A 19622-nucleotide genomic window follows, 5' to 3' on the forward strand; every position below is an offset into this window, starting at 1 on the left:
GGTCAGAGCTGTCTCACTCTTCTGTCTGGAGAGCATCTGGTTTACGAGCAAAACAGCACTAAAAGCACAAATAATCTGTCCCATCAGTAATCTGCAGCATCAATCTGCCGTAATCTATAGTTATAATCCCCAGTAATCTAGAGCTATCCTAAATCTTAGGGTCTTCATTCATAAACACGTGCCCAGACACTGAGTTACACTGTAGGATTAAGACTAATGCCGAACTAACTGACTCTGTGCCATCTAGGAGTGAGAGAGCACACGGGTGACGATGGATTGGATGTTATTTTAGGAGCTCTGCAGGTACATGGCAGTCCGTTCCCTTCAAAATTAGCGACCAAAATCAGGTTACCTCCTCTGAAAAGGCTGAATGTTTTACTGTGTCCACTGAGCACCAATTTATTAACCAAAACAACAATTTAGCTAAGTGGCTAATGGATCAGTATTTTTTTCTTTTTCCTTAATGTATGCTCATCATACTGACATAGCTCATACTGACATGGAGGGGTGGTGAGAACAGGTCAGAGCAGCGTGGAATTTAATGTTTTGATTAAGGGTACAACAGCGGTAGAACAGAAAACTTGTTGACTCAAAATAAACTCATAATTGAAGCCAAAGGGCAGGTGCTTCAAGTCACTGAGATTACTGTTCTTTTAGTAAGTACATGGAAAAACATTTAAATGACTCTCAATGGTAATTGACTGCATGCAACAGATGCAGCAGATAAAAAAACGCTGAAATGTCCTTTCAGGAAAAAAAAATGTGCCCAAACAACCTTTTTGTTTAAAAGAGAGTATTTTATTTTAATGCCTTTATTTTAAAGAGTGTAATATGTAAGCTAAATAGGTAAACACACTACCTCAACTATTGAATTATGCAAAAATCTTTAAAAATTGGTGAAATATCCCTTTAAGGTGCACCCTTTGCTGACACAGTTGATCAGTTGTACACACAAAAATGTTATAATTTCCATGGAGAGCCGCACATGATCCTAACAAGATCACCATGCTGAATGCCAAGCTTCAGCTAGAGGGGTATTAGGCCCCCCGACATTGGACTGTGGAGCAGTGGAACTGTGTTTTATGGAGTGGTGTTTGTGATCCAGAACTATCATCCAACATCAATACCTGACCTCGCTAATGCCCTTAAGGCTGAATGCAATCACATCCTCACAACAATGTTCCAATATCTTGTGTACAGCCTTCCCTGAGAGGCTGTTAACGCAGCACAGCAGGAACAAACTCCATATTAATACCCTTGATTTCAGAAGAAACATTGAATGAACTACTTGTAGTTGAAAACATTGAATGAACTACATATAGTTATGTAGTTATGAGAGATGAAGGGTGCGCATAGAGGCCTTTAATATCTACTTGTGAAATCATGTAACCTAATTGTTATGCTTATCAAATCTGACCTGCATCCTACCTAGGAACACATTTTGAAAGTGGCTCATATCTGAATATCAGTTTTTTTTGCATTCACACTGTCCTAAAAAAGATTGAATCAGCTACGTAATGTGAACCTAACCTTTAAGGTGTGGTCCTAGATTGGATACATATAAGATTCATGGCAATGCAACCTTAAAGAGAATGGGCTGATTGAAATTGTGTTTTTTAATGCATATGCCCATATTACCATCATCATTCAGTGGGGGCCGCAGCAGCTAACTCAGGACTTGGGAGTTCGGATCATGCCTTAAAGATATGGTGGTAGTATGGGGGAGACTGGCTGAGGGAGGGGAAGAGCTCTGAGAATTTGGGCTGGAGTTCTGGGTGGCTTCTGCTTGGAGCTAGAAGGCCAGACCCCTACTTTTTAACTGTGGCAGGGCTGACATAATGCTGAGGAAAAAGGAGGAGATAGGGTGTCACAGGAAATGGAAGGTAGAGATGGGAATTTATAGCGTGTTAGATTGGAAGGAGGAGGGGTTTCAGGCATAGTCCTTCCCTAAATTTCAGTTATTTCCTAATTCCATTTAGTACAGCTAATATTAACTGAAAAAGCATTAGAGGAATGGTTCTGTGAAAATTCAAATGTACACTATTTTCCACTTACCCCAGCTTCAAATTCTGACTCCTCTTTGCATACAAACATTTAATTTAGTTATATGGCTGCATGGATTTCTGTTGTCGTTTGTTATAATTAACTGTTTTGTCTTGAATTGTGGAACCAAAGATAAAGGTTTATAGTAGAAACTATGGAAATTGCAAACGATTTGGATGTGCACATGCCTTCATTTCACAATAGGGGTGCGTTTGCACTAAAGACAGCTATGAGTCGGTTACATACACAAATGTGAGCCATTAAGGCAGGAAGATCAAATCTGAGTGAAAACGTGGAACTGAGCATACGATTTGTAAAGTGAACGTAGCCAAAGTGGTTTGAAAAGACCAGATTTTTGCATTCACACAGGTCTGAAGAATGAGATGTGTCACATTAAGGGAAAAAATGTAGTTATAATTGAAGTTTGGGGGGAGGAAAATGGCTGACACCCCTCCTTCTTCTAAAGTAAGGCCCTATAAATTCGAAGTGTTCGCCACAAGGTCCAGCCTTCCAGGTAAAGGCAGATGCCACCCAGAACGCCCAGTCTTCCGTCATACCAGATGTTGAAGGCATGGTCCGCACTCACAAAATGAGATTTGTGCCACTTCAGCCTGGTAATATATGTGCATCTATCGATAGTTTAGGAACTTTTGTGTAATCTGCAGTAACTAAAGTCACCCAGAGGCTGTTCTAAACACGTGCCCAGATGCTAAGTTAGGAAAGGATTTACTGACTCTATCACATCTGCTGAGGGAGAATAGTGATAATGACTGATGAAATGGATGTCATTTTGGGGTTCTGCTGATAAATCACAATCCCTTCCTTTTAAGATAATCACAAACACATTAGGTTACCTTTCCTGCTTGAAACTGTGGACATTTAGCTGAGCTGCTCAGCATCCCTCTTTGTCATTACCAGAACTCCCTCAAAATTCAGCTGAGTGGTTTGTTGGGTCACTGGCTCAGAGGACGGTTTGAATAAAACAACAGCAGGATGGTCCTCGTTTCCTCCAAAGCCTTCTCCTCTCCCTCTCTGACTGGCCTTGCCCCGGGCTAGCGAAGGAATGGGTAAACAGATGGACATATGGACAGACGAATGACCTTGCTCATGGCTTTAAAAAAGATGCAAGGACAGATGGATGACAGATATAGATACAGAAGCTTAAAGAACACAGGAGAAAATGCTTTCACATCACTTTAACCTAGCAGTTCTCATCCCAGGGAAATTGTGATATAATTTTGGTAAAAAAAAATTACAATTATTTTTAATAGCATATATTTTCATTTTTTCATAAAACCCACATCAATTACAGTGTTGTTACAAGCTAAAACAAACAGTGGCTCTGTGAGTGAGGGTGTATGTGCATATTGAGTTTGTAAAATGTCTAAGTGGAAATGGTGTGTAGTAATACTGCAAAGAAATATTAAAAAAATGTTGATGTAAATTGATGCAAAAAAATGTGAATAATGTTGCTGTAGTGAGTTTTTGGAGGGAAATTTGAAGTTTGCTGTAGTATGTTTGAGGAGAAAAACATGAAGAAGGTTTCCATAGTGTGTTTCAGAGCAGAAATGTGACTTTATTTCTAAATTTCTAAAAATATGACATTGCTTATGGTGTTCCACAGGGATCCATTCTTGCTCCCCTTCTGTTTTCTTCATGTAGGTTGTGACTTAGTCAAATTATTAACAAATAAGGCATTCATTTCCATAACAATGCAGACAACACCATCTTCCATAACTATTCAGATGATACCCGTCACTCTATTGAGCCAGACAGACCTGTTGCTTTAAATGGCTTGATGGACTGCAATGTCAATATTGTTAACTGGATAAATAGAAATTTCCTTGTACTTAATGAAGATAATATGTTAATATGTTATATAAGATATGTTTCCTCATAGGAACCAATGCTAACAGACATAAAATTCTAAGAAAATGAGGAAATCTAGAAACACAGGTTAACCCCTTTAATGGCCAGGGCCCACCTGCAGGCCCACAGTTTTATTACACACTTCTATAACCTAAGAATAGATCAACCATTTTGCACTGAAGTCCCAGTAGGTACTGAATAATAGTATGTAATAAACCTGGGATTTTAAGGGGTTAAGATCCCAAGATTATTACATAATAAAGCTTATTATTCAGTAACTACTTCACTGCAAACTGGTCAAGCTCTTCTTAGGTTAAAGAAGTGCATGATAAAACTTCAGTAATAAAACCTTTGGCCTTTTAAGGTGTTAAAACGGAAGTGAGAAATCTGGGTGTACTTAAATTCTAAAGCAAACATCAACAATGTTTCTTGATCTGCCTTCTTTCACTTGAGAAACATTGCATAGGTTAGACCATAGGTTAGATAGCACCTGAAGTATCTGTATTCAGTCCAAGTAACATTTTGTAGAGGTAATATTTAGAATACTTTTAGAGTGCCTTCCCACCAAATTAAAAACATGTATTTATCTCTAACATCTTTAAAAGAAAGACCATCAATGCTTATTTATTAAGTATTAATAATGAGTGCACAGCATGTAGCAAACATGTTCATTACTCTAACTCTACAGAAGGCCTCAGTTAATGGCTTCTTTACAAAAAAGCCTGAGTAGACTCATAAATCAATGTGATGATCAGTTATTAATCTCAGTGTTATTGAGCTCTTTTGAGGGATGGTCAGATAAATAATCTCTTTATTAGTGGACATGTTTGCGACTGAAAAGTTTAGCATCTGTGTTGTACTGGACTCCTGCTCGGAGGATTACGGGAGCGACAGTGGGCTGAAGCAGGTGATGACAGAGAAAAATAAAGTTAAGAATTTTGGAAATTTTATTTAATCGACAAGTGAATTTTTCATAAAATGGATTTCACAAAACAGAATAATTACATGAAGTAAACTGACAAACAGCAACAGCGAGAAACAGTGTGACTTAAAAAAAAAAATTATTGTAAATGTATTTTAAATAGATTTAATTATGTTCTGAATATGTTACTTTTTTATTTATTGTTATGGAATATGTTACTGAACACATTTAGGACAGTACATTCCGTACTGAGCAATAATCACTACTTTTCAAAGTATTTTGCTACACGCTATAAACACAGTAGTACACAGCCTCCACATGGTGGGGTTACTTAGAACTAAGCCTTCTAACTTGTCCTCCCATATACAGTGGGGGAAATAAGTATTCAATATCTTCAACAATTTGTTTTTAAACATATTTTAAATGCAGCTATTCACATGAAATTCAGACCAAACATGTGCCAAAAACAAAGGTGACATGTTTATTTGTAGCAGATATGTGTAGGCTGCTTGCATAAAACATATTAACTGTAATCTAATACTAGCAAAAACCAAAATGTGTTATGTTGCGTCCTGTTTCTTTCTTACAACAGGAACTGAAACCTGGTTTGCCTGAAACTCTTTTACTTCTTCTTGCTTGTTTCTGCCTACCAAATAGTTATTACTGCGCTGGAATAACTCCTGTGTTAACTGTCCTGCAGCCGAGGACATAATTTGTCTCTTTTATTTACAATACAAGAACCACATGCCAATCTCTGCTGCAGGACCATAGACTGTATTATGATCTCTCACATACAGTCTATGTGCAGTATAAAGAGCTCTCTGTCTGCAATACTGGCTCCCTCAAGTGGGCATATAGAACAGTGCAGTCTTTAAGTATTGGTACAATCAGACAATTCTCTTGGCTTTGTTTTGGCTCAGTACTGGATTCAATTAATTTAACCAATTTAAATTCAAATGTTTTAACATCTATATTGGGTGAACCATATAATAACCACAATAATGACAATAAAACCAAGTAATACAAGTAACAAAGGTAAAAAGGAACAACACAGATATGAGTTTAAGGACTGGAACTATATGTAGTTCAGTTCTGTTAAAGTTTAAAATGTCAACTTACGCAGAATAAAACATATGTTTTTTGTGTACAATCTTTACCACACATTAGTGTTGCATCTCTCTTTGAAAGATCCAAGCATGGTGTGGTCATCTGGGGTCACTCAACTGCATGCTGGGGTGATGCTCAGTCAAGAGATGAAGGGATCGCCCTTACAGTCCAGACAAACATAAATAGAACTGCACCTATGCAATTTTTTTCTTGTATACACATTTCTGCATATTGCCAATGGAAAACATACATATAGGCACCCTGCACATGGTGACACACACACAGTCTATATGATTATTTACTCTATTACCCATAAATGTCCCGTCAGCACATTGTTATTGTTGTTTCTTTTAGTTACTGATATAATCGTGAAAACTAAAATACAATTGAACTTCAGTGCTGTTTTACTGCATCACTGATTCAAGCAAAATAGTGCAGCGCTCACTGCTTTTCATGGGTAACGGTTATATTACCTCGGCGTCCACATTGTAGTCAGCAGCCAACATGTAGTCTTTTTTGGAGAAATATTTCAAAATGTAATGGAATATGTGGGTGACATAGCACATTATGTTATACAATCTGTAATGTGCATCACCTCAATCCATCGCTAGCCTACATCACTAGCCTACATTTTAAAGCAAACTGCAGGAGGCAATCTGACTTTTTCCCTCCCTATAGCTGAAACTACGCTAGCGCTTAGTGCTAAATAAAACTGTAAAGTGGAGCTGGTTGTGGAGAATGCACTAGCTTAGATAGCTGACTAACAGCTCCACAAATCACATTATAGGTTTACTCACTGACCTTCTTGAGCATTTATCCCCTACATTTTGTCAGTGGAGCTTCAGTTAGACAGAACTGAAATTGGGCTGTTGCGTGTGAGCTTTTAGCCTGCTAGATAACTAGCATCTAGTGCTAACTAGGTCATAAGCACTAGCTTTGCCAGCAGGCTATTTTCATGGACTGTGTTTGACGTTTAGTAGATAGATATTTAACAGAAATTTGACACTGCTGCAATTTCAAATATTGTCATTAAAAAGTGTGAGAGCTGCTGGCTGAGCGGTGTTGTTACAGAATAGCAATTCAGTTAGTCAAAGACACTCAGGTGACAGACCAGAATTAGAGGAGGAAAGTTCATGAACAAACTTTAAGTTGGCCGCACAAAGCTGCTATGAATTTCCAAATGGTTGCTAACATGTTGCTAGGTCATTGCTATGGTATCCCAGGTAGTTGTTATTGTATACCAGGTGGTTGCTAGGTTGCTTCTAGGCCATTGCAATGGAATTCCAGGTGGTTGCTAAGGTATTGCTGGGTTTTGACTATGTTGTGTTATGTGTTAATGAAACAAATGTATGCAGTTTGCCAAAAGTAGAACACTGGCATTCTGTTTGAATATCTTGCAGTCATATGCAAGAGTTAGGGTGCCCCTGGTCAAATTACTTGTTTTATTGATTTTCAAAGTGAAAATATGTACAAATCTTCTACAGAGAGCATATGTTCTGCACATTTTAATGCACAATACTGTTTATTTGCTGAATTTAACATATTGTGTGCACTATGTGTACTGTTTATCAAAGTGTTTGGCCCTGGATCTTGAAGGTAGACCCCTGCCCCACTAGTCTAGAGTATGTCATACTGGACTGAAAGCTGACCTGGACTAAAATCTGAGAACGCATGAACTCATCACGACGTTTGCATGAGGGTTGCACGTGAAAACTCACTGCAATCCATAATTTACCTGCGGACAGCACTACAATCAAAAAATGCCATATTTAAGTTTGTTCCCTGTTGATGTGTTAACTTATTTTCACTTAGACAACAATCCAAATGTAATATGACCAAGTAAGTTCCAACTTTTGCACATAACTTCACACACCCTTTCCCTGAACTCTATCAGAATTGTATATAGGATGACATTCTTCCTTGTAGTCCAATTCAAAGTATCCTGCTCTGTTTGTTTTTCACTAATCAACCAGTCCTGTTCATCATGCATTTTGAACAACCTTAGATAATACTAGGAAGCTTTGATATTCCATGTTCTTACATCTTCATACTTGCATTATGTGTTTCACCACAGTATGGAGGACTTGTACAGGCTATGTTGAAGAATGTGTTTTTGTAACAAGCAAGACCAGGTGTGAAACATCAAGAGCATCCAAGAAGGGTCCAACAGTGGCAGCTACGAAGCCCTTGGTAAACACCCGATGCCCTTAGAAGCCCCTGATGAGCACTAGACACCTGTGAAGCATCCTCATGCGTTTGTCCAAATGTTTAACCCTGGGACTTCAACGTAGACCCCTGCCAAACTCCACTGGGCTGTGCAGCGCCTAGAGAGTGTCTAAACTGAACTGAAATCTGAACTATACTGAAATCTGAGAACTCATGAGCTCATCACGATGCCTCCATGAGGGTTGCACATGAACACTAACCAATCACTATGACCCATAATATGCATATGCTAATGTTGTTAGGCCTCAGGACGGCATGGAGGGGTCGCATGTCTATTCGACACCAGCCTGGTGGAGTGACTTTTATAGCGTTGACTGGTATTTACAGGCAGTCTCTCATTCAAGTAGTAACCAGATGCTACTCTGCTTAGCTTCCGAGATGCATGTGGCATAGAGAAGGTGGTATTGCCCTAATCAAAAGCTTGCTGGAGAATCAGTCTATTCATAGTGATTGAGTGCAATTAAAAAAAATAATAATAAAAAATAAAAAAAAACAATGGACTTGGACAATATTTCACAATCTGGGAAACATTCACTGGGGACAACGGGGAATGAGCTCTAGCGTGGCCTAATGGCTTATTAATGCATTGTATCAATCCATTGTTTTAATAATCCTTGGTCAATAACAGCAAATGTAACATTTAAATGCATGTAAATATTACTTAAGATTATTTTACAAGCTTATGTTCAAGGATCTGCACTGGGTTCCACACCAGTCATCTGTCAATCTATCTACTGTTTGCTTACATAAAAACAGAGAAATACAGATACATCAGGGAGCATTATCCACCCGGCAGCAGGCTTGTTATTGTGACAAGTAAATTTGTCATTTCCTGTGGTGTATTATTGCAGAAATGTTCCAGGTTGTGAGATCATAATAGTGATTAATGTTCTGGTTCATTGTTCATTATTGACCTTGAAGGCTCCTGCTATTGGAATCCCTGTGTTTAAATTTAAGTAAAGAATAGGCTATTTTTTGGCAATTTAACAAACTCTTCAATGGCAATGACAATCTAATCATAGACTGACCCGCTTGCACAATTTGGCAGGTCAGAGTAAAAGGGGGTGTCCACATGTCCACACTCATCCAACACCAAGGCCGTATTCAGATACATTTTGCAGTGTGCACCTTTTACAGCTGCATTGCACCAAGTGTTCCCGTTTACCTCAGACTAAAGCTCTTAAATCTTCTACTATTAAACAAGCCCTTCCTAGAATCAGTCCAGTCTGACCGCATTCTTCCCACTAACGGCCCATAAACAATACATGGAAATGGGCACATACATGTCGGCTACTTTATTAGAAAATACTTACTTTGTTGACTATATCCCCTTTGTTTCCATGTACAATGTGTGTCAGCATAATGTCTGTGCTAAAATGTCCTCCTAAAATGGCCAATGAGTAGACTTACAACACACGTGTTTGTAATAAATTGGGTGCACACATAAAAACTGACGAGACGTCTTGCTGATGTGTAATGTTTTATTAAAATATTCTAAATACAAAATACCAGTTACCAAACAAACCACACTCATACACCAGTACATATGGTAATAATGTTAAATACACCTGTTGCAAGTCTGTAAATAGATTTTAATATCTTTTATGCTTCAAATGCATTAAGCCAAATAAATGACCTTCAAGTATTAAGCAAGCCTTTTTCAAGATAAATATGTTAAGGTAAATATGTACACATCTTTCACTAACTATATCAAACATTCAAAGTCAAACAAACTTCCTTCACAAAGAAGCATCTGTACAAGGCCGCAAAAAAAATTAAAATTGGAAAAAAAAATAATAATAAAAAAGACCCAGCTGGCATAATGACAATCGCTTTGAGCGAAGTCCATAGAACAGACATACATGGACAGAGACACACACCAGAGTTGGAGTCATTTTAAGAACAGAAATATCCATTGTTTTTGACCTTAATCTTATTTCCACTTCAAGTTCACCTTGCTTGATACTCACTGCAATTAGTAGGTTTTGCCCTATATGGTCATGCAATCGAATTTAAATGCATTCTAAGAAATTATTTAAGTTCATTTCCACTTCAGAAAGAAAAAATTAAAGACCACATTTATCCTTCAGACATTCACCTCAAACTTGGCAGAGTCACCCCAAACTTAAAGAAAATGACTGAAAATAGATAAGAGACAGTTTGTCATTTTGGAGGATTAAGTAATTTACATTAAGGTATCCATTCAAGTTTTAGTTCATACAGTGCACTTACTGCAGTGACATTCTCTGACCTGAAGGACATTTAGGTCTGAACACAATGTACAACAAAGAGTAAGAGGAGTTATTTTTGGCCTGCTATGCAGTTAATCTCTCCCATGAGCTAATTCAGTGTTGGAGTGAGTGCAGAGGGTCAAGTCAAGTGTTACATCAGGACACAGAGTACAGAAAGAAAATCCATCATCTACCAGACCATGCATTTCATTTCATTTCAAAACTTATGATAATAATTGCAGGACATTAGACAAACATGCCATGGACCAGCATTTCCCAGGGACTCTCAGATGATTTTCCTCCACCCCAGCGTCCAGAACACCTGAACCAAACAAAAAAGGAACACTAGTTGTCTTGTACAGGTGTGTGAGGAGCTGTGATGGAGCGAAACTCTGGAGTTTTTCCCAGAGTAATAGGGGTTGAGAAACACTGGAAAGTACATTCATGGCCTGCATGAATACACGATTCATTCTTTCTTCTTCGAGAGTGTGATCACTCAATTACATAATGTGAAACAAAGATTATAAGTATGGCTGAATTTTTCTTACTGCACATGCACAATTTTCTCTTGCTCTGCCATTAAAGAACACAGATCTGTAACTTGATATTTTTGCTCATAAAAAGATGAAACTTTGTTGAGCAAAACTACAGGGATGAGGTATCTAAATAAGTCACAGAAAAATAAGCCGTAGAATTACTCTTAATTAGGGTTGCACAGTGTCATTTGCTAATTACTGGAATTTTGGTCTTTGCAATACTGATATTGCAGAAGTCTGCAATGTGCAAACAAGCCCTCTTATGAATCACAGGATATTTCATTGTGCTTCATATCAAGGGTTCACCGGTGTGTTATTAATATATTGCAAATATAATCACAATATGGCATTTTGTTCATATCCTGCAGTCTCCTCATGATCAATCACCAAGCACCATGGCTAGACTCCCAGAGATAGAGTTAAGGCCATTTTAGCAGTGACGAGACTGAACTACACCACTGAAACAACCTTGGATAATTTGGACCATGCAGACTGTTTCTTTGATCTACCAGACTGGCAAATACATAGTCTACATCAGACATACTGACTAATCATCAAAAGCTAATTATTCATAGACAGCAAAACCTGTATCTGACCTTAAAAAGTTCACACCCCTTGCTTTTACAAACAAAAAAAAAATTAAATTGTGGTAAGGCATGCAGTGGTGCAGTTTTTCTTTTTACTAAAATTTTTCATGCAATAGTACTTTTGGTATTGTTTTGGCGATTTAGCCCTTTGAATTAAACTTTCTAGCTGTGCTCCTAAAGTCAATGTTTTCCAATTCACATTCTGGATGAGAAAGAACATTGAATTTTCACTTGACTACAGCACTAAGGCAAATATTCAACGATATGTTAAACAATCAAATACAACTGTACCTCCTAAAATGTCAGGGCTAGACGTGATCATGTAACAAGAACGTCAGGGTAAATTTCTAAACCAATCCAATGCCTTGTGAAGGCAGAGCTTAAAGTAGTGAGCAGAGGTGCACTTGTCAACATCATCCTCACACGACAGGCCTGTCGTTGGCCCATTGATGTAATGCAAGTTAGCATGGCTGAAAATGATCCCCAAAAAGCTTCAGTTAAGCGAAGAACACATTACAAGTTGCAAAAAGCTTGTTTTCCTTGTGTTATCAGTTGTACTCCTTTCTAGGGATGTTAATGATTAACCAAATAATCATTAACCAAGAAATACATAAACGTTCAACCAGTGCTTTATGTTAAAAATGTTATTTAACTTCCGGTAAACACTTGCTATTTGATAGGCCAGTTGTTTGCATGAAGGTGCAACGACAACTTGTTCTGGCAGCCCTATTTACTTATGCACATCTCTAGGTTTTCTGGAGCAGACAACCGACTCCTGCCAACCCAACAATTTTAACAAGTAGCGCCCGGAGCCAGTGATGGCTGAAAATGGTTTTAGATGAAGCATACCCTTGTTTGTGGTGGATTTCACTGCAATCCAGCACCAAAAGTTTAAGTTGTACCTGGAAGTATTCTCGTTATGAGGTCATGTCTGGCCCAGTCTGACTAAATATGTCTCTGCTAGATCTCTGCAACTGCTTCTTGAACTGAGCACCAAGCATTGTTTAAAAATTCAATGACCCTTCTCTCTCAATCCTACTCTCAAACAGACTTTAAAACAAAAAATACAAGCTAAAAAAATAAAATCTATAAATCACTTAAAGTGAAACAAGCTATAACTTTAAAGGTTTTGGCACATAAATTTCACCTGTACAAAATGTTTCAGACTTAACTATCCCCTTTAGAAGGTGTACAAGTTTAAACCCCCATTATGGCTCTGCACGTCTTGTTAAGTACTGACTTTATAAATCTAGAGCTGGCCAATACGGCTATACATTTCACTGCATAAAATGTGCACAACGCATTTTCAAGATAAGGTCATTACCAACTGAACTGCTGATAATACTCATCACCCTTTCCAAGAAAAAAACATTTTCAAAAGAGTGATACTGAACTGATATCGAAAAACTCCGCCTCAGAAATGTAAACCAACAACAGGCAACCACTTTACAAACCTTGGTAAGATAGAGGCGTCTAAAGCAATTAAAATACAATTTTTTTGTGTTCTGTGCGTGCTCTCTCTCATTCACACATACCCTTAGTGTAGTACAGACAGAATCACAACAAAAGGCTGAGGCACTGTGTCATCATTTATAGTTTGCCATCTGGACGAGCCCTACCGCTAAGCAGTTTTTTGTCTATGGGGAAAAGAAAAAAAAAAAATTTAGGAAATCACCTCCATCACACACTGTGGTTAACCAAGTTCCAAAACCATGACACTTTGTTTTATGTACATTTTTCTCCCTGAAAATCAGTCATTCAAACAGTGAGATTGTAAGTCAGTAAAAATAGGAATACTGCCATGTATGTTACATTCAAGCTAATGCATTTAACTGACGTAAAAGTGCAAAACGCACAAAAATACCACGTACAGACCTGCAAGCTTTGTCAAGTGTGGTAGTTATGTAGCTTTGGCAGTAGTAGACCGTAGTCTGAGCACCTGGTTAAACAGTGTGGAAGTCATAACTTTACGTTTACATAAATTACATCAGTTAAATGTACAGTGTTCACTTCTGTACAGCATGTATGGCAATTTTCATATTTTCAATGATCTCGTAATTCAGAGATCCTGATGACAATCAGGAGGGAAATGCAAACAGGACAAAATGTTTAACTCTGGAACATTTGTTTACCCCAGGGTGTGATATGGGTGGTTGTTTTCATAAACAAAAAAGGCTTACACCAAGAGTCTTTCATTTGTACACATGACAGACAACAAAATGATGAATGACTTAGGAGGTCTATAGCACAGTGGCTCAAATCCTGGTCCTAGAGTACCCCTGCCTTGCACACTATAGGGCTTTTTTTCTACTGCACATTAAGAACTAAGAACTGACCCAAATGACAAACAACAAAATTTGATGCAGCTGGAACCATTATAATCATCATGATTAATAATTTGCAAGTCTTTTTGGTCATTTATGCTAATACAAAACATCTAATTTGCCTAATTACCTACATTACTTGCTAATTCAATTAACTTATTGGCTGATTAAAGCTTTGTTTGAACAGTATAGTAAATAGTTTCATATTTTTCATTGTCAAGTGTGAACATGAGCAAAAACAACTGTTCTGCAGAGGCTAGCAAAAAAACGAATAGAATTCTAGTAAAGAATTAGCTAAACTGTCTTACCAAAGACAGAGAACACATGCAAGTACCATCAGGTCCAGTATGTACCAATCTTGAGCAGGTGACAAAAAAATCATAAAACTGAAGCATTCCATACTGGACCAATGGCCACTGGCAAAAGCACAGTTCCAGTTTTCTGGTGCCAAAAGGTCTGGTACTTGTGCAGTGAAAAATGCCCTTTTCCAACCAGTACTCCACGACCAAGACTGGTAACCACCATCACACTATATAATATCTATTTGTGAACAACTGCACAAGCAGCAGCATATGTAACAGAAACCAAGCTTGAGGGGGAGGGGGGCGCACTCACTGCTGTGCTCCTATGACATGTGGGTTAAACTGCACTATAATGACAGTGATATCATCTCTATACATGCGAGCCAGTTCCTCTGGCAAGCTGAGCATCTTGGACAGCCTCTCATGATCCACTGTACCGAACTCGTTGCTGCCCACAGCATGGCGTATCAAGTGTGTAGCTGCGTTCTGGTCCTCAAAGGTTGAGGAGATGCGGGCTTTTCTCTCCTGCAGCAGCCCCTGCATCTGGCCCAGGGTCACCTTGTAGCCGCCCACAGTGATGGGCTGCTGCTGGTGGACACCAGTCAGGTACTCACCCACGATGCGTACAACTTCCTGTCTGTGCAGTGTTTCCCACAGGCCGTCCGAGCCGAGCACCAGGAAGCGATCCTGTGGCCTCAGCCGGTGCCGGGTGATCTCAGGCTCGGCCGTCAGGTAGGGGGGAGTGTGGTAGTTAGGTGGGATGAATTTGGCATGCTCATTCTCATGCAGCTGATCCGGGCCGGACTCCAGCACGCGCCGCTGCAGCTCAATGCTCCACTTGAACTTGACATCGCCAAATGCCCGGAACGGCATGAGCAGGCCCAACAAACGGTCCTGTTTCACCACCGTCTTGGCTTCGGCTCGCGGGTGCTCAGCCCTCACCCGCCGCACCTCTGCCTCGTTTTGGGCATTATGGTCATTGGAGAGAGTCAGCGCAGAGAAGGAACCATCAGGCTCCTAAACACAGGGGTGGGCACAAAGTCACAATACACGTTTCAGAGGAGATATATATATATATATATATATATATAAAAAATCATCATCATCAACAACAACAAACAACAACAAGTAACTGCACAAAATGCATAGTAACTTGGCCTGTCACAATTATTACATAATATCTTGATAGCAATAATTTAAGCTGACCACAATTATGTTCCATAATTGTCTGCTGTCATAAATTTTATGACTGTGACAATTTGAAATTCCTTTGTTTCTTCTTAAACAATATTTTACCTTGGTATGTGCTGAATTAAAAGAATCCTGGGCCTAAGTTCAAAAAGCTCAGAGTAAGACTGCTGATCTAGGATCAGATTTTTCTCTTATTTACTACAAACTTACTAGCAAGAACAAATCTACATCAGCACTCCTACTCTGAAAGACGGTCATTTTGCTGAAGCATTTGCCGGTTCTTGTTCACAATATTAAATTATATACATTACGTGTTTTGGAAAAAGTCTTAAGTATCTAATGTCATATTATACTAACCTGTACTCCCAGCACAGCCCGGCCATCACCCGTATTGGCTATATGCAGGTCATTGCCGTCCACATGGGCCACACAGGCTGTGGCTCCGGAGAAGGCCACGCGTAGTACCCAGTAGTGCAGAAAGGCATTGGGGTCACCCACCTGCGCCTCCAGAGAGATGTCATTGTCCAGCCGCTTAAAAGCACTCACCAGCGCTTCAGCCACATCGGGCTGCTCTCCGGGTGCGCTCAAGTCCAGCAGCTCCTGCCAGTATGTGCGCAGGCTGCTGAAGTAGAGGCGCGAGGCCTCACGGCTGAAGTAGTCATTGGGGTGCTTGTGCCACTGCAAGATGGGCTGGAGAGGCCGGCCACTCTCCACCGCATTCTCCAGTTCAACCAGTGTCTCGTGTGGCAGCATGGAAACAGCAATGTAGTAGAAAAGTCTCTCACTGAGCGCCTGAGCACAGGCACAGCCCGCATGTCCATCAAAGACACCGTACAGCATACCACGCATCTGAAGGCACGTGGCTGCGCTTCGCCGGTCCTCTATGGGCGCATTGGCCGGCAGCTGGTTGCTGTCAAAGCCCATGACTGAGCTAAGGTTCTTGCCATCAAACTCAGGGACTTTGAAGCTGTACTCATTGGCTTTCAGGATGCTGTTGACCTGAGGTGGAGTCAGGTAGTAGGTGGGCCGTGCAGCCGAGGTCCCATAAGCACGGGACAGGTGCCACCTTGGATATGATTCTGCATTTGGTTGGTTTGCTGCTTTACACGGGTGATGGAACTGGCAGCAGGTTTGACACAAAATGGCAGGCGCCCAAATCCGACCCAGCTCCCTGCCGCAAATTAGCCGAAATAGCTGGCAGGTAACCGCCATAACAAAGCAGCTTTACAAAACTCTCTTAAAAAGACCTGCAGGAAAACAAACAGAAGGAGTTATTCCAAAAAACCTCAAAGTCTCTGCAGTTCAACAGGCTGTACCCAAGAGGGCATTCCTACCTAAAAAAAAGTTTAATATGTTATTTAAGATAAGATAATCCTTTATTAGTCCCACAACAGGGAAATTCTCAATGTTACAGCAGCAAAGGGATAGCAAGGCACTCAAGAAAAAGAAAAGAAGTAACAAGAAGAGAAACAACAAGAAGAGAAATAACAAGCAAGTAATTGACCTTGCTAATTACTTAACAAGGTTTCTGTCATGTTATGCAGCATTTCATACTAGATCATTGTATCTTAGCTTCATCAGTTTGACATGTTTTTTCAGTACAATACCCAGCATGCATTTCACAAATACATAACAGCTACTGGGAATGCCTGTGGTGTCTACCAATCCTGACTGCTAGCCTAGCCACTGATCTATAGGTTAACAAGTACAATCAAAGTAGTCAGTGTTACCTCAGTCACCGTAAAGAAAACACTGACTTTGTCTTTATTCAGCACACAATGGAAACAAGATACACCCCCCCAACATCATTAGAATGGGGTGTCCTTACTCTAGAGACTATTGTGGCACCACTGCAGGATCCGACTAAGCATGTTTACAACAGATCTAGCGATGGTTACAGTCTTCATCGTGGCTGGAGTGTCCCTTTAACAATACAACCCTGTGGAGGTGTAAGCCGAGAGGCACAAGTTTGAATTAGGCTTTAGCTGATGTTTGAGAGACTTACAAATCGTTGTCCTTCGCAGAAAGCCCTTTACGGTCACTTGACATTGATTCGCTGTCACCTCCTGGCACGAAAAAGCCACCCACCTCTTCATGAGAATGCAGCCGCATTCTATTTTTAGTACCCCAACAAACTCTTCATATCCGCGCCCTGGATGAACCAACTGTCCCACTGCCCTATAATTACAGCCCCTTGCGTTTCTTTCACTCAGCATTACTTGAGTCATTTTAGGTGTCTGTAAATGTACTGTTTGGCGTTGGCTGCTCTTCTACACACGCCACATGGAAATGTGAAATATATGCAAAGCTAAAGGGTGGATTTCTCAATCTCACTACGACCTTATTTGGAAAATGTGTACCCTGGTGTCTACAATTCGTAATTAAGCTCACAGAATATGGCATATGTTATTGAATCTATTCAGAAGCTAACGTTAGATAGCTAGTGACGCGGACATAATGGTAGGTAGCGAAAAAGACTGCGAAGGAAATATATTGAACGAAGCTGAATTGGCTTCCTATTCGCCAGCTTTTTCCCGTTCCACCTTAAATGGCGCAGCTGTTACATTCTGGCGCTAACCCTAGCCTCAGGCGGCAAAATGTAACTGCGGCATCATTTAAGGTGGAACGGGAAAATTCGAATAAGAAGCTGACTTAAGCTTCGTGAAACATGACCGGTCGAAAGCTAGCTATTATACGTTACATTAGTTACAACATTTGTTGGAAACGAAATTTCTCAAGCTTTAACTTTGTGGAAAACCTATTAGCTATAGTTGGCGTTAATTCACACAGAGAGCATCAGCTGTTTCGATGACTTAATGCCTGGTTAGCTTAGCTTAGCTAACTAGCTACTAGGCGGAGACCTCCGCGGTCTCAGTCTAACTGAATGCTAGATAGCAGGAATCGTAGCTTTAGAGTTACCATATTGTTTAATAGTTGGAAATGAGTTATGTAGCTAAGTTAGCACACTGACTACGCATTTAATCAACAATCAAAGCAGTTTTCTGACCAGCAGAATATGCAAAAAAAAACACACACTTTCGTAGCTATATTCCTGCAAGGTAGCTAAACGACAATGGCTGCAGATACTAAATCCACGAAAATCATTTAATGCCACAAACAAAAGAAATCTTACGCAATGCACAGACCAGTTTATCCTCATTTAAACAGTAGCCGAGACACTAGCCAGCACACACGGACTTACCTCAGCTGCAGGTTTAGCAGTTTCGTGGCAAATGAAAATCAGAAGTGACAGAGAAGCACCGCGCCTCCGCCCCTTTCCGAGGCCACTTTTATTACTCGGCTGCCAGCTGATTGGCTCACATTGTGTAACTGCTGGTTCGTCAGGGTCGCGGGCTGTGTCTCAAATCGATCCCTAGTTCCCTACTTAGTAAAATACTTTTTACAGAACGAACGCGAGTAACCTTTCTAGCTGATTAAAGGGACTAGACCGAAACCTATTGTAGATGCAGTTCATTTGATATAAAGCCACTATGGGACAATACTTGGTGGAGGATAATCGGTTTGACCTATTTTATAATACTTAGGTTATTCATTCATTCATTCATTCATTCATTCATTCATTTATATTTTTCTTCTCCCAACACATTTCTGCAATTAACACAGCTTTACCCACTTAACATACAGACTTTTTTTGTTTTGTCTTTCTTTCATTCTTTGATTCAGCAGAAGCCTTAAAGCTATTATTTTCATGCCTTACAAGCACTATATTTCCCTCAGCAAAATGAAAATCTGCTTAATTAATTAACTAATGAATGGCATATTTGTTTGTTTGTTTTGTTTTATTTTTAAAATCAAGATTATTTGAAATGCTTTAATGCTCTGGTCTATGGGTTGGTTGACTTTTTTATTTATTTAGTGTATGTTTTCTTACATCAATTGAGATTACACTACGAAGACATTCCATACTGTATTTAAAAAAACTCAATATAATACTGTATATTAAAAAAAAATACGTACCACAAAACATAAGATTGCACTTTCTTTCATGAGTCCTCACTTGAAATACGTTTTGGTGTCTAAAAGAGTTGCAAAATATAGTCTATAAATGATTCATGTGACATGGCCGAAAGGCATCAGATTGCCTTTCTGGAGTGCACACTATCCTCTTACCTGCTTTACAGTAACTTATTCCAGAGCTTGCTTCCTAGCTGACAATGGTAAACTGCAAAGCTGCAAGACTGCAGTTAGACATGTTGCAGTGTAATTGGGTATTAAATCCACAGTGTACACAAAGATGGTTTTGTATAGAGTGCACAAAAAAGA

General features: G+C 39.5%; 1 protein-coding gene across 2 annotated transcripts; it reads right to left on the bottom strand.

The window, feature by feature from the left end:
• Positions 1-9634: 9634 nt before the first annotated feature.
• On the bottom strand, positions 9635-18649 carry pdp1 (pyruvate dehyrogenase phosphatase catalytic subunit 1). Of its 2 annotated transcripts, none has more exons than XM_036558525.1 (3): positions 18541-18649; positions 15696-16585; positions 9635-15164 (listed from the first exon to the last, which is right to left on the bottom strand). In XM_036558525.1, exons 2-3 carry the CDS (start codon positions 16548-16550, stop codon positions 14457-14459), a joined length of 1563 nt encoding a protein of 520 aa, XP_036414418.1. In that variant the 5' UTR covers positions 16551-16585; positions 18541-18649; the 3' UTR covers positions 9635-14456. The 2 variants fall into 2 exon arrangements, with proteins under 2 accessions (XP_036414418.1, XP_036414419.1); XM_036558526.1 differs by lacking the exon at positions 18541-18649 and adding an exon at positions 17344-18353.
• Positions 18650-19622: the final 973 nt, after the last annotated feature.

This window comes from Colossoma macropomum, unplaced genomic scaffold (assembly GCF_904425465.1).
Source record: "Colossoma macropomum unplaced genomic scaffold, Colossoma_macropomum, whole genome shotgun sequence".
NCBI classification, from domain to species: Eukaryota; Metazoa; Chordata; class Actinopteri; order Characiformes; family Serrasalmidae; genus Colossoma; species Colossoma macropomum.

Coding starts and splice junctions, on each gene's coding strand:
- pdp1 (XM_036558525.1), bottom strand. CDS start 16,550: ATGGCGGTTACCTGCCAGCTATTTCGGCTAATTTGCGGCAGGGAGCTG. Junction 15,165..15,695: donor GGGCTGTGCTGGGAGTACAG/GTTAGTATAATA, acceptor CCCTGTGTTTAG/GAGCCTGATGGTTCCTTCTC.